Source organism: Mauremys mutica, chromosome 5 (assembly GCF_020497125.1).
Source record: "Mauremys mutica isolate MM-2020 ecotype Southern chromosome 5, ASM2049712v1, whole genome shotgun sequence".
NCBI lineage: Eukaryota > Metazoa > Chordata > Testudines > Geoemydidae > Mauremys > Mauremys mutica.
The window spans coordinates 28,685,014-28,699,910 of NC_059076.1; the positions used below are offsets into that span (position 1 = coordinate 28,685,014).

At 43.8% G+C, this 14,897-nt stretch overlaps 1 protein-coding gene across 3 annotated transcripts in view; it reads left to right on the plus strand.

Annotated features, from left to right (window-relative positions):
* Positions 1-14,897, plus strand: part of SMARCAD1 (SWI/SNF-related, matrix-associated actin-dependent regulator of chromatin, subfamily a, containing DEAD/H box 1) — a 220,994-nt gene that overhangs the window by 156,077 nt on the left and 50,020 nt on the right. The window contains exons 1-3 of one of the 3 annotated variants that reach the window (XM_045017695.1): positions 329-440; positions 971-1,224; positions 11,384-11,558. In XM_045017695.1, the coding sequence (XP_044873630.1) occupies positions 999-1,224; positions 11,384-11,558 (401 nt within the window). In that variant the 5' untranslated portion in view covers positions 329-440; positions 971-998. Of the gene's footprint in view, positions 1-328; positions 441-622; positions 644-970; positions 1,225-11,383; positions 11,559-14,897 lie in introns of those variants that run through there. The other 2 variants (XM_045017697.1, XM_045017696.1) reach the window with 2 other exon arrangements.

The following is a 14,897-nucleotide window of genomic DNA, read 5'->3' on the forward strand; positions in this document are numbered from 1 at the left end:
AATAGGAGCCTGTATAAGAAAGTCAGGACTGTCCCTATAAAGTCAGGACATCTGCTAACCCGCTCCTGCACGGCGGGAGTGGGTTTGTACTGTGGCAGCTCTGGGCACGACGCTTTCTGGGCTGGTGAAGGTGCCCGGGGAGGGCAGACTCGGGGCCATCGCCGTTACTTGAGGGGCACCGCTCTGCGGGGGCGAGCAGGGAGCTCCCGCCCCGCCCATCGCTGCCCGGGAGCAGCACCGGGGCCTCTCTGCGTCACCAGCCACGGCGCGCGCGCGCTCCCCAGAGGCCCAGCTCCGGCAGGCGAAGGGGCTGCTGGGAAGCGGTGAAGTCATCACTTAGCGCGCCGCTGTCGCCGCCCGCTGACGTCAGCCGCCGCGCTTTGCCTCCGAAAAGGGTCCTCTGCCGCCGGCGCCACCCTCGCCCTGCTGCGCCCGCGCCGGTGGGTACCGGGAGAGGCCGAGGCGGGGCCGCTGCTGGTGCCTGTGCGCGCGCGCGCGGTAGCCGTGGCGGGGTTAGCCGGGGCTCGGCGCTTAAGCCGCTTCATCCGCCCCCCCCTTCCCCCGCCTCCATCATCCGTCCCTCCCTCCCCGCCCGCCTCCTTTTTGTCTTTGTCAACCAGGTGGCTCTGCCCGGGCGAGACAGGTGCGGGCCGGGGGCCCCTCCCGGCCTCTCGGGGAGCGGATTGAGGGTGGGGAGGGGATGGATTCGGCTCCCGCTTTCCCTGTGTAATACGTGACATTCCCTTCTTGCGCCTGGGCTTGTTTCCTTCTTGCTTCCGGGCCAAGGCCTGTCCCGGCCCATGCTGGGTGGGGGATAGGGCGAGCGACCCCTCGTTTTTCCTTCTTCCGTAGCTGTGTCTGTGTCTGTGTCTCGGTGCCTTTTGGTTTTGAGTCAGCCATGGGTGATTGTCTTCCCTCCTTCCTCCCACAGAGACTGTAGAATCAATCAATCCTCTCTCCTTTCTTGCAGACAGCGGCAGGAGCCATAGGCTGAGATTATGAGTTTGTTTAATCTGGACCGCTTTCGCTTTGAGAAGAAGGCTAAAAAAGTGGAACAGGAAAATCCACCTCCTCCTCTTCCCATAGCTGAGATACCAGCTGCTCCTTCTCCTGCTGCAGCAGACAGTGCTGCTGGTGCTGGTGGTGGTGATGATGGTGATGATGAGGTTACAGATGACAGCAGCAGGCCAGATACTCCAAAATCAGATGTGACTGAGAAAACTGGTGAGTCACGTGTTTGATTTGTGTCTAGCACAAACACGGTTGATAATGTATTTATAAGAATAAAACATTTGCCCCACTTACAGCTTTTTTTTCAGCACTTCCCCCTTTCCAGATACCACTATTCCATGATAACTGCCTTAAAAGCATCAAACTCTGCCATAACATTTTCTTCTGAATCAGGATTTAAAAGATCAGGCTTGGAGCCTGCTGAGAAACAGTAATAAAGTGTTTCATTGACTAAGACTAACCCAAAGCCCGACAATTTTAAAAACATGTTGCCCTTCCTTTTGTACAAACATTTCCATTGTAACTGAAAGCATTTTTATATTTAACGTTACACCGCCCCCCACCCCCATCTACCTCTCAAGGAAAGCATCCTAGAACCTCCAAAAACCAGAAGATGTGATATCCCCTATATACATCACTAGGCTGATCTAATTTATCTATGGAGTACTTTTAATACTACTGTGATGTGTGCTGTATGAAACCTTAATCTCTCTGCTGTTCAGTTACCACCCTCTTATCATAACATAGTCTTTTTCAACATCATCCATCAGCACCCCCATGCAACTTGGCATGCAACCTTTCCATGATGTCAGTGCATCAACGTTGATGACTTTTCATTTGCTCTTAGTCCTCTCTTCCCTTTCTTCCATTGGTATGGTTGATTCTTTCTCCATGTTTGACTCTCCTCTACCCTTGACTCTTTTGCTCCTCTCTTCCATCAAGTGGTCTGCCTTGCCTACTTCCAACTCTGGCTCCCGCCAATACCAGCTTTCTGCTCTTGTGTTGTGGAACTCCCCCTTGCAGATATAAGGGTAATTTCCTCCAGTACTTATTTGTTCTCTCTTCCTTCAGTTCTGTCAGCTTCCTAGCTAAACAGCTGTAGTTCTCCAATGTAATTGAATCCGAGCTGCCTTTTTGTCACCTTTGTTCACTCTTCAAGCAATTCTGTCCTCCTGCTTTCACTTTTCCACACAGGATCTCACTGATTTCTTGCAAAAGAAAATAGATAAAATATGGTGAGTTCCCCTTTTTCTTACAACTCTTTCCTCCATCTCTGCTATTACTAATTCAGAAGTTTTTAATCTGCTCACCTCCTCTAACCCCTCCACTTGCCACAGTGATCCCCCTTTCCTTGTGCCAACTCTCATTCTGTCTGACTCTTATCCATAAACTCTCACTCTTCTTCTATGGCTCTTCACCTCACTACGTAAGCATTTTGTAGCCTTCCCATCTTAAAACCCACTCTTTACCCCACTTGCCCCAGCAGCTGCTGCTCCATTTCCCTTTAATGTCTAAGCTAATTGAATGTGGTGTTTACAACTGCTATCTGGAATTCCTCTCTTCAATTTCTGTCCTAAACGCTTTTCAATCTGGCTTCTGCGCCTTGCATTTCACTGCAACCCCTCTTGTCAAAGTGTGAAATGACATCTTCCTAACCAAAGCTCAGAACCAATACTTCATCCTTAAGTTCCTTTATCTGTCAGCTGCCTTTTAACAGTCTACCATGCTCTTCATTTTCTTGAAATCTTGCCCTTCTTTGGCTTCTGTGGTTGTGTCCTTCTGTGGTTCTTTTTCCTCTGTTTCAATCACTCCTTCAGCTCCTTCTCTGGAGCTCTTAAACTCCCCCCCTCCTCAGTCCTTCCTACGTCCTTCTTTGTGGGTGATCACACCAAGCTTACCTGTTGCTCAGGCTTCTAACTTGGGCATTGTCTTTGATTAAGACTTCTTTCTAGGTCCTCCCATCCAGGCTATGTCTAAATCTTGCCTAATATTTCTTTATAACATTGCTATCCATACACAATAGCTAAAACTCTTATCCAAGCACTTATCTTGTATCTTGAATACGGCAAAATTGTTTCTCTGGCCTTGACTACTGTCTTGCTTATATCTATTCAGAATACTGCTGCAAAATAATTTTCCTAGTACATTGCTTTGACATGTCACTCCTCTCTTTGCATCCCTCTATTGCTTCCCTGTCATCTGTTGCATCAAAACATAAACTACTTGTCTTCACTTTCCAAGCCCTTTATAATCTATCTCTCTCTAGTTACCATCTGTAATTCTCTGTTAAAGTTGACTTCTCCCCCTAGTGAATCAATGATGTCAGCTTTCATTGCCCATTCCTTAGGTTTTCGAACAACTGCCTTTGTGATTTCTCCCATGCTGCACTTCAGATTTGGGAAGAGTTCTCTGTAAGCATCTAGAAAACTATTCTATTATCTTCCTTCAATACCCTCCTTTGCCATGATTCCTACAAAAAACTTAACCGTTAGGCTGCTGGAGTGCAGAGACCACTGCCTATCGTGCTGACCAATATTGTCTCGTATCCTTAGACTAACAGACTGATAGGGAGTACATCTGTTGTCTTATACTTGGTAGGTCTACACTTCAAATGCTCATCGGCTCCGTAGCGCTTTAATGAGGACACTCTATGCCAACGGGAGGACTCTCTCCCGTTGGTGTAGTTAATCTACCTCCATGACAGGCGGTAACTATGTCAGCGGGAGAATCTCCCACCAACAGAGCGCTGCATATACTGGCACTTTGGCCAGTATAACTACATTGTTCACAGGTGTGGATTGTGCAGACACCTGAGCAATGTAGTTATACCGAAGTAATTCCGTAGTGTAGACCTGGCCTCAGATGGTAAGTTCTTTGGGGCTGGATTGCCTTTTTGTTCTGTGTTTGTACATGATCCATGACTAGGGATCCTGTGGGAGGTGGTGGTGGTAAGAATCTAAGCCTGGAGCAGTGGCCCAGAGAACAGTTTGTTTAGTTCATCTGACTGGGTTGTGTAGCCTGATTTGAAACTTCATTTCTATTTGGATCAAATCTTCAGATTAATCAGTGAAGACAATTGAGCTATCATAATAGTTGTCAATTTAAAAAATCGGTCAATTTAATAATCATATTTATTTCTGAAACTGCTGTACTGTCTAATGCTAATAGTCATCTTATATTTAAAGGGCAAGAATAAAGGAATAAGTGTTTTCTCTCTTTTTTCTTTGTATGTAAGCCAGAGTCAGTATTTCCACTTGAATCAGTCTGTTCTCACTGGTTGTAGGGCTTTTGTAGCAACTACATAGAGAAGAGAGAGAGGACATATTATTGTAAACTCAAAAAGTGGCAGGGGATTTGGGACAGATGAGGTATCCAAAACTGCTTAACTTACTTTCAATTAATTACTTTTCAAGTTGACTGTGAACCCTAAACCATGTCTGTTTAAGGGAGAAATCATTTGAAAGCTATTGTGCATACGCAACAGTTTCCCTCCCTCCATGCTTCGTAATGTTCTTGGATTAGCATATGGACTGTGCATGCATGTGCAGTAGCTACATTAATCCAAGGCTTTGAAACTCAGGACAGCAGTCTTGATTTGGTCTCTGTATAATGGCTAGCCAATGCTAAGTATGGTGTTTAAGGGCTGGTCTATACTGGGGGGGTCGATGTAAGATATGCAACTTCAGCTACGGGAATAGTGTAGCTGAAGTCAACGTATCTTATTTCGACTTACTTCCCGTCCTCACGGCGTGGGATTGACGGCCACGGCTCCCCCGTCGACTCCACTTCCGCCTCTCACCCTGGTGGAGTTCTGGAGTCGACGGGAGCGCATTCAGAGATCGATTTATTGCGTCTAGATGAGACTTGATAAATAGATCCCCGATATATCAATCGCTACCCGCCAATCTGGCGGGTAGTGTGGACGTATCCTAAGAATACATGTTCCCAGTGACCTCTGTTGGTGAGTAGGTGGACTGTAGGTTAGGCTTCGTTCATAGGTATAGAGAATAGCAATAGTTGAGCCCAATTGTTACAAAAGCATGGGTCTCTGGACAGATGACAGTCAAATGGTTGCAATCTTTTGGACAGATCCAGATGAAATATGGGTGTTTATGTAACCAGCTTCATGGGTAAGCAAGTGCAGTGTTGTGTCTGAGAGAAGCAGAGCGGCAGACCATTGTAACATGCATTCTCGGGTTTTATTTGCAGGAAGCTATAACTTGTGATTAAGTTATGAAAAAGAAAATAGTCTGACTAGCAGGAAATATTCTTTAACAACGATATCTGGTTGTGGTATGCACGTAATGACCCCCACCCTCCATGCAACCAGACTTCCCCCTGCACTTGAACCCCACCCTGATGAGCTCCACGTCTCCTGTACCTGGACCACCCTGCTGAGCCCCAACCACCTTCACCTGAACCCCCCTACAGAGTCCCATTGTCCCTGCATCTGGAACCTCCCATTGAGCCCCTGTGCATCCAGATCCCGCACGTGGACACCCCACTGAGTTGCCTGCACCCAGATTATCCCACACAGAGCCCTCTCCCCCCACACCTGAATCCACCCACTAAGCTGCTCCACACTTGAATGCTGCAAGGCTGAGCCTGCCAGCCTATACCTCGTGCACCTGGTACAGAGAGACATAGCCCTGGGACGTGTTTGGGGTATGCCATGCCCTTGTGCTGTGTCAGGGTTGGGTGCAGCCTCACCACTGAGTCCATGTGCCAGAGGTGTGGCCTGCAGGGTGATCTTGGACCTCAGTGCAGCCAGTGGTCTATGCTTCTCACTGCCATGCTGGAGCTGCCACATTTACTTACTGATAAATACAATTTGCAAAATTTTATTATAATGTGTGCAAAATTTGTATTTTTGGCACAGATCTCCCTCAGGAGTATATTAGGGAGCTTGTCTCTACTTTATAAAGTGCCATGCATGTTTGTGGAGCTATAGAAGTAATATTTCTTGTCTTGTTGATGCTGATACTAAACTTAATACAGATTTCAAGTTTGGAATGCTTTTCAATTTTATGCTGCCTTCGTAACTTGATTTTTCAGGGTTGTAGAATTTTGTGTTGATGATGCATATTGACTGCGGTGTAGAGGGAAGGAAGAGGGGATTGTTTTTTGTCATCTGAGCTTTGGCACCTACGGGCAGATGGGGTGGTGTTAACTAGGGATCAGTTGAAGCTTTTAGCATTAGGAAGAGGATACGCCCTAATCCTTGCCCCTTTGTGAATACACAACTGGCTAGAAATTATTTTGGGGGTGTCAAGGTTCCTCCCCCACTCTGAACTTTAGGGTACAGATGTGGGGACCTGCATGGACACTTCTAAGCTTAATTACTAGCTTAGATCTGGTAACACTGCCACCATCCAGAAATTTCAGTGTCTGGATCACTTTCTGTCCCCCCAAAACCTTCCCCTCCCTGGGCAGCCTTGAGAGGCTTTTTCACCAAGTTCCTGGTGAACACCGATCCAACCCCTTGGATCTTAACACAAGGAGAATTTAACCATCCCCCCTCACTTGCCCCACCAATTCCTGGTGAGTCCAGATCCAATCCCCTTGGATCCTAACACAAGGAAAAAATTAATCAGGTTCTTAAAAAGAAAGCTTTTAATTTTTACCTTTCTTTCTTTAATTATCTCTGTAAAATCAGGATGGAAAATACTTTACAGTGTAATCAGATTCATATAGCCCAGAGGAACCCCCTCTAGCCTTAGGTTCAGAGTTATAGCAAACAGAGGTAAAATCCTCTCAGCAAAAAGGAACATTTACAAGTTGAGAAAACAAAAATAAGACTAACGCGCCTTGCCTGGCTAACACTTACAAGTTTGAAACATGAGAGACTGATTCAGAAAGATTTGGAGAGCCTGGATTGATGTCTGGTCCCTCTTAATCCCAAGAGCGAACAACCCCCAAACAAAGAGCACAAACAAAAGACTTCCCTCCACCAAGATTTAAAAGTATCTTGTCCCCTTATTGGTCCTCTGGTCAGGTGTCAGCCAGGTTTACTGAGCTTCTTAACCCTTTACAGGTAAAAGAGACATTAACCCTTAACTATCTGTTTATGACAGGGGGACTTTAACTTCTAGTCTATCATCGTGTCAAACATTAACAACCAGACATTTCCCTGCTCTCCTAGTATCTGCAGCTTCCTCCCTTAATGGCAGATAGGCATATAGCTGTATTCTGTTACAATAATCAGCAGTGAAAGATAAGAACATTGACATACAGGTTGAAACTTTCTAGTCCGGCACCCTCAGTACCTGACTAGTGCCAAACCAGAAAATTTGCCAAACTGCAGGAGGTCAATATTGTAGCAAGCGGGTCTCTCTTTATTTTTATATCGCCGGGTCAAATAAATGGAACAACGCTTGCAACGCCGCCTAGCCAAGGCTTACCGGCTCTCTTCATAACAAAGTGTTAGTGTTACACAGTTTTACTCTATTGGCACAAGGAAATAAGTAGATAAAGCTCAAAAAACATAAAATAAAATCATGCTGGACCACAGATGTTGCCGGACCAGAGAGGTTCAACCTGTATAAACTTCCGTAATTAAAATGAGAGTTGAACACTAAATTGAGTAACAGCAGAGATGCCAACCCCCCGCCCCCAGTTTTTAGAAATCCTCCCAATTTTTTTAACATATAATTATGAAATTACTAATTCAGGCTTAAACCTACTAATTTTGCAAGCACATGTTAATTTATATGCAATTTTGTTATATATAAAGTAAAAAAAATGCACACTGGACAATGCAGCAGGATCTACGCAGGGTAGTTGGAGTACAATGTGCAGCCTGGGGCTCATGCAGTGAATCTGACGTCCCAAGCCCCACTGACAGTCGCTGCGCCTTGTCTCCTATCAGACCCTTACTGCACAGTCTGCAGGGCAGGAGAAGGCAGGGCCAAAGGGGAGAAAGGAATGTGAGAGAGGAGGGAGAAGAGAAGGAGTATCATCCCTAGCAGGTGGTCCAGGTCTGGGACTGGTGAAGGTAATTAAAAGACCTAGGCGGCATAGGAAGGCAGCTTTCCTAGGGCCTGTCCTCCCCTTCTTCCTGTTTGGGGTGCAGGTGGGGGAGCACAACAGGGGTGGCTTGGTGGTCCAAGTGTGCCCCCCTCCCTATGGCTATAGAGTGGGGAAGAAGAGGGAGCAGTCTTGTTTTTTTCAAGGGAGGGGTGAAAGAGAGAGCTGCAGGCAACCTCCCTAGCTTTCTTCATAAACCTGCCTAAAAGTCTCAGAACAAGGTTGACATCTCTGCTGTTGTTACCAGATGCTTGCAGATTCATGAAGTCACTGTTTTGGTTTCTGTTTCCCTTTTGGGTACCATATTGCCGTCGTGCTGTCTGAAAACTTTTTAAAAACAAAAGCTTATGTTTTGCATTTGAATTTCACAGCGTAGTTGGGATTCTGCAGTCTCTTACTTGATAGCAGAAGGCTGGAAAGCACCGGTTCCTGCATGTGTGTGCGCCATTTTGAATCTACACTAACTAGACTGAATTTCCAAAGTTTTTCTGTTTAATAATACTTTTTATATCAGATGAAGCATCATAAGATTGGCACGTAACAGTTGTTGTAGAGTGAACAGTAGCATATAGAAAAAAATTACTGTCACCGGAGGAAACAAGTATATCAAAATGATAGCAAGATCAAACTGCTGGCAGTAAATCAAAGGGCAAGTCTATTCTACAGCATTACATTGGCACAGCTGCACCACTGTAGCGCATCTGGTGAAGACTTGCTATGCCAATGGGAGAGCTCTCTCCCATTGACATAATTATTCCACCTCCGTGAGAAGCAGCAGGTATGTTGGCGGGAGAGGGCCTCTTGCTGACACAGTGCTGATGTGGGCATCGCGAAACTTGTCTCTCGAGGATGGGGGCGTGGGGAGAGCTTTTCCCCCACCCCTGAGCGATGTAAGTTATATTGACTTAGGGTATAGTGTAGACCTGCTCTAAGTTTCACTACAAGTCTAAACATTCCAGAGAATTTTATCAGTTTTGATAAAACAAGAGTTTCTCTGCTGAAGCAGAATCCCAGAAAATAAACATGTTCTCTATTTTTACTTTTCATTTAGTGAGAAGAGTGAATTGTTGCCTCATCTTTTAGTTATGCACAAGGCCATCCTCCACAAGAGGAGCTTTCTTCCTTTTTTCATCTCAATGAACAGACGCCAGGAATGATACAAAACTTTTTTTTCCCTATAGAACCTTTTGTATTAGCATATTCCAATTCTATCTTAAATCCTGTGGCCTTTTAATTGCTGTTAGACCTTGGCACATGCAAAGGTTACATTTTATTAATGGCTGATGACTTAGTTTTCCCCTAGAATATTGAACGTGTCTTGGTTATGGTCACGGTCCACTCGTTCAACGGTGCCAGGATCCAAGTTCAAATTTTTACTTGATTCTTCTAGTGACTCTGCCTTGTTGTACAAAGCCCTGTTATGTGTTAGCAATACATTTTACAATTTAATGCGAAGTTTTTCCCCCCACGTCTTAAAATTCATATGTTTTTTAGAAGTTTCCACAGTGTCAGTAAATTGCTTGAGGTCATATACTTAGTTTATCTAAGTTTCTGTCAAACACTGCTACAGTACCTTTACAGGTTATTTTATATTTATTTCCTGCACGGTTGCTTTCTTACAGCAGACTCTTTCTACAGCTGCCATAGTCTCCACTGCATGCTCTCTCCCTCCTCCTTCAGTCTTGCATGCCTCCAGGGTCTGTAATTTTTCTCATCTTCAAGGAAATCATACAGCTTCTGTCTGAATTTATTCTAGTTGCTTGCCATACTGTCTTGAGCAGTTTTTTCTAGTTCTGCTCATTTAAAAAAAAAAAAAGAGAGAGAAAAAGGGGGAAAAAAAGAGTTTTAGAATATGTGGGTAGGATATCGGGCTTGTACCTCAGATCAGGGTTCTTGACTGCCACATAATTCCTATGTATTCTTTGGAAAACCATTTAAAACTGTATTCTTTAGCCCATCGGAAAAACGAATATGTGGAATATTCCCACCTATTCCAAGTGCACATTTTGGTGTGTAATGTAAGGGCATGATTATGCTGCAATAAAACGCCCATGGCTGGCCCCTATCAGCTGACTTGGGTTGCTGGGCTTGAGCAGTGTGGACTGTAACTTGAGTATGACATACTGGCATGGGAGCTGCCTGAGCAATATCTCCCTGTCTACAGCTATCTGAAAAAGAACAAACAGCATAGTGAAATGACATCTAAGGCTATGTCTGCACTACTACTTATGTCGGCAAAACTTAGGTCATTCAGGGGTGTGAAAAAACACCCCCTTGAGTGACATAATTTTCACTGGCATAAGTGGTAGTATGTACAGTGCTATTTTGGTGGGAGAGCTTCTCTTGCTGACATAGCTACCGCCACTCATTGAGATACTTTTATTATGTTGACAGGAGAGCTCTCTCCCATTGGCATAGAGCAGCTACACGAGCGATCTTACATTGGCAGTGCTACATCGGTACAGCTGTGTAAGCTCTCAGGTGTAGACACGGCCTAAGCTACAGATATGCTTGTAGTGTAAGTGAACCCACCCTCACCAAATATACCTTAAATCTCAAACTTACTATTCTGTGGTGCTCTAATCACCACTTCCATCATCCGCTCAAGGAAATGAGTAAAAAGGACTGACTGGAGGCACGGGGAAGGCTTGGCATTAGTGGAGATCTACTCCTTCTGACCCCATCTAGGATTTATGCCACTAAAGATTTTAGAAGGAAAGGCGATGTAGGGAGCTATTTGTTTAGCTGGAAAACAGAGCTCAGAGCTGCAGTCTCTACACATGCTCCTTTTCAAATCAAAGGGACTTAATTTCCAACCCAAGAATTAAAGGTAGTCAGTGCACTTTTGAGTAGAGTGAAAAGCCACTTGGAATAGTTCCATGACGTCTGGGGTGGCCGGGAGATCTTGAGTTTGATTCAAAGTCATTGTTCATGTGGAAATTGAAGTCTGCTGTGTGCCTCAGCAAATCCAAGACCAAGTTGGTCAAGTAATTAATTGGTCAGCCTAACCATGAAGTCACAGATGTCACAAGGTGGGTTATACAAGTTTGGCTTATAACCCAGCAGTTGTTCACTTTAAAAGCCATATTCATGTTTTTGAATGGCATGTGTTTAAAGCTAATGGATATTCAAACTTAAGTATTTGGTCAACTAGAGAACTTAAATGAGAAGTCTGCTGATAGAAACCCATGGATTCTGGGGAGTCGTCAACACATAATGGTGTAAGCTTTATTTGAATAGTCAGTGTTTTTCAATGAAAGATCATAACTTTTGTGGTGAGGCTTTAGTTGCAATGAAACATTTTGAATTTATATTCTTTTCTCCATTCTCCAAATGGCTTGTACAGAAGACTCCAGTGTCCCAGAAACCCCAGAAGCAGAGAGGACAAAGAATTTATCATCTTTCAAGAATCGAAGAGGGATACAATTCATTGATGTGTCTTCAGATAGTGAGGATCAAGGACCACCAAACTGTTCCAGTACAAAACAAGACAGTGTTTCCATGAGTGAGGTGATTGTAATGTAAGTCTTTACCATACCAATCTTCTGTAGTATTCATTATCTTCACTTGTGAGTTCATGAATTTGAATGTCCTACTTTAAAAAAAAAAAAAAAAAGTTCATTTCATGTGTGCTGACTAAATGCCATGTTGGTTTGAATGTCTCCACTAACCAGGCTGTATTGAGCTTTCATCTCAAAAAACTTCACCTCTTTAAAGAGTTGTCTTCCTCTGAGTACTACCTAGTTCACTGGAGAAATCCCAGAATACATGAGTTTCAATGATACTTCGGGTATTTATCACATTATGGGCAATTTTCAGTGAATTCAAGCACCACCAAGAGGATTTCTCAAAATTCAATTTTAAAAGGTTAGCTGAAGTGTTTATATTTTGGCTTTTGCTTTAGCTTGCTTGCTTTCATCCTGGTTTTATAGACAGATTAGTTCTTATGTAGTGCCAAAATTGTCGAGTGACCAGAGGCCTCAAGTTAATGGAAATTATAGCTTTCGGAAGTCTTCAGTATTACACAATGCTTTTCAATTTCTCTGCCCTAAGGAAGCACTGTTGATAGATGGTCAGGTGTTCCTTCAGGGCATAATATATAATAAACTTTATATAGTGAAGAGAATTCAGCACAAAAATAGTTATGCATTCATGGGTTGACTTTCAGAATTGTTGAACGTATGAGGGGTCCTATTGTAGAGACAAGGTGGGTGAAGTAATATCTTTAATTGGACCAGCTTCTGTTGGTGAGAGAGACAAGCTTTTGAGCCACACAGAGACAGGAGAAGGGACAATGTCATAAGGGTCTGTAACCATTAGAACACAGTCCCCTCTAGGCCATGGAATAGCAGCCAGGATTCCTGAGTCTCAACATATCTTTGCTATCCAGTAAATAGCTGTGAAGCCACTGGAAAGGGAGTGGCTGAGCCATGTAGAGGATGAAAACCTACTCCTGCTATTTGTTACACCATTAGCTCAAGTGGCAGAAGTGTGCTGGGGATCTAAAGGTCACAACTAGAGCTTGTCAGAAAACTTGTCAAAAGTTTTCGCCTGCGGGCGTGCGGTTTCAACCAATAGAGCTTTTTTGTGAAATTTCAATTGTGGAAAAACTTGGAAATTTGTTTACATTGGAAAAAATCTTTTTATTGAATTTTGAAATTTTGTTTTTCGTTTTTTTCGTTTTAATTTTTGGATTACTTCATGACATCATATAGTTTAATATGATTTTGTGCAATGGAAGTTGTTTTTTTATGGTTTTTAGAAACTTGGTTTTGTTTATAATTTCCTATGCTAAACGAACACTAAGTCTGCAAAACCAGACACTCAGAAGCTGGGAAATGCCAGAAGTAAGGTTGTCTATGCAGTTTTTAATTATATTATTCACAGAACCACAGCCTCATTGATCTCCAGAGCGCAGCCTATCCTGTGCACTGAATTGGGTCTATGTAGTGAATGAGGCTGTTGTCTATAGCACCACGCACCAGCAACCACACAACAAAAACACTAACCCAGGAACCTATCCTTGCAACAAAGCTCATTACCAACTCTGTCCACATATCTGTCAAGGGACACCATCATAGGACCTAATCACATCAGCCACACCATCAGAGGCTCGTTCACCTGCACACGTACCAATGTGATATATGCCATCATGTGCCAGCAATGCCCCTCTGCCATATACATCGGCCAAACCGGACAGTCTGAACGCAATAGAATAAATGGACACAAATCAGACGTCAAGGATTATAACATTCAAAAACCAGTCAGAGAACACTTCAACCTCCTGGTCACTTAGTTACAGACTTAAGTCTCAATACTCCAACAAAAAAACTTCAAAAACACACTCCAACAAGAAACTGCTGAATTGGAATTAATTTGCAAACTGGACACCATTAAATTAGGCTTGAATAAAGACTGGGAGTGGATGGGTCGTTACACAAAGTAAAACTATTTCCTCAGGCTAATTTTTTCCCCTAGTGTTACTCTTGCCTTGTCAATGGTTGGAAGTGGGCCATCCTGATTATCACTACAAACTTTTTTTTCCTCCTGCTGATAATCGCCCACCTTAATTGATTAGTCTCGTTATAGTTGGTATGGCAACACCCATTTTTTCATGTTCTCTGTGTATATATATCTTCCTACTGTATTTTCCACTGCATGTATCTGATGAAGTGGGTTTTAACCCACGAAAGCTTATGCCCAAATAAATGTGTTAGTCTCTAAGGTGCCACAAGTACAGGTCTGTCTCATCTTACGCGGGGGTTCCATTCCGCGATTAGCGCGTAAAGCGAAAACTGTGTTGTGTATAGTCAAAATTGCATTGAGTTGAATGGCGGGCAGAATCGCCTGCACTACAAAAACAGTATTTAAATTGTTGTTTTTCTCCTTTTTTGCCAACTGCGTAAAGCTGAAATCACGCATGTTAAATGCGCGTAAGATGCGACAGACCTGTACTCCTCGTTCTTTTTGCTGATACAGACTAACATGGTTACCACTCTGAAGTCTATAGCAGTATTTCTCAACAACCGGTTTATGGACCAGCACCTCAGATCTCTGACACAATTTAGGAAGGTAGCAAGCCAGTCCCTGGTATCAAAAAGGTTGAGAAACACTGGTTTATAGAATCCCTGGCTCATTATTTTCCAAAGTTGGAAGGTGTGTGGTGGAGGAGGCACAAGCTTTTGCATATCAGCCCCTACTTCAGCTTTTAATCCCTCTTCCTCCCCAGGCTTTTATCCTTCCTTTCCCCTGAGCTCCTGCTCCTAATTTGTTTCCCCTGCATCTCTTCCTTCTTTGTTCCTCCTCTGTTCCTCACGCCTCTGCATTTGAGTGAGGCTACATAGATCTTTTCCAAGTTGCCATTGTGCCAGCATGGGGACCATTGAGAGCACAGGAGAGAGCATCTCTCTCTCAGTTCCAGTGTCTGGTGCCATATTGGCCTCTGCTAGTAACAGTTGTGGCAAAAGTCCTGCTCAGCCCCTGAATTCCTGGGCTGGGAGCATGCTCAGTTGCGCTGTGGGATAGCACATGTAGTCATGTTGGTATGTGGCAACTGTTTGAGGTTGGAGCATGCTCATGCAAACAGTCTTCAGAGAATTTAGCTGTCAAATGCTAACAAGTCTTAACTGAGCAAACTGCAATTTGGGGGAATGTTTACAGGGATGGTTATTCTGAAATCTGAGCAATCCGCCCACAACCACCCTTGCCAAATTTCAAATCCGTGCTCCAGTGTATGTTGCTGTTAGTTTTTCAGCAAAATGGTTGTTAATTTTTTTTATTGTAGGTAAAATGTATTTTTCCTTAATCTTGTTCGCTCAGACAGCTTAATTGTTTTAGCTAAAACTTTTATAATATTGTCA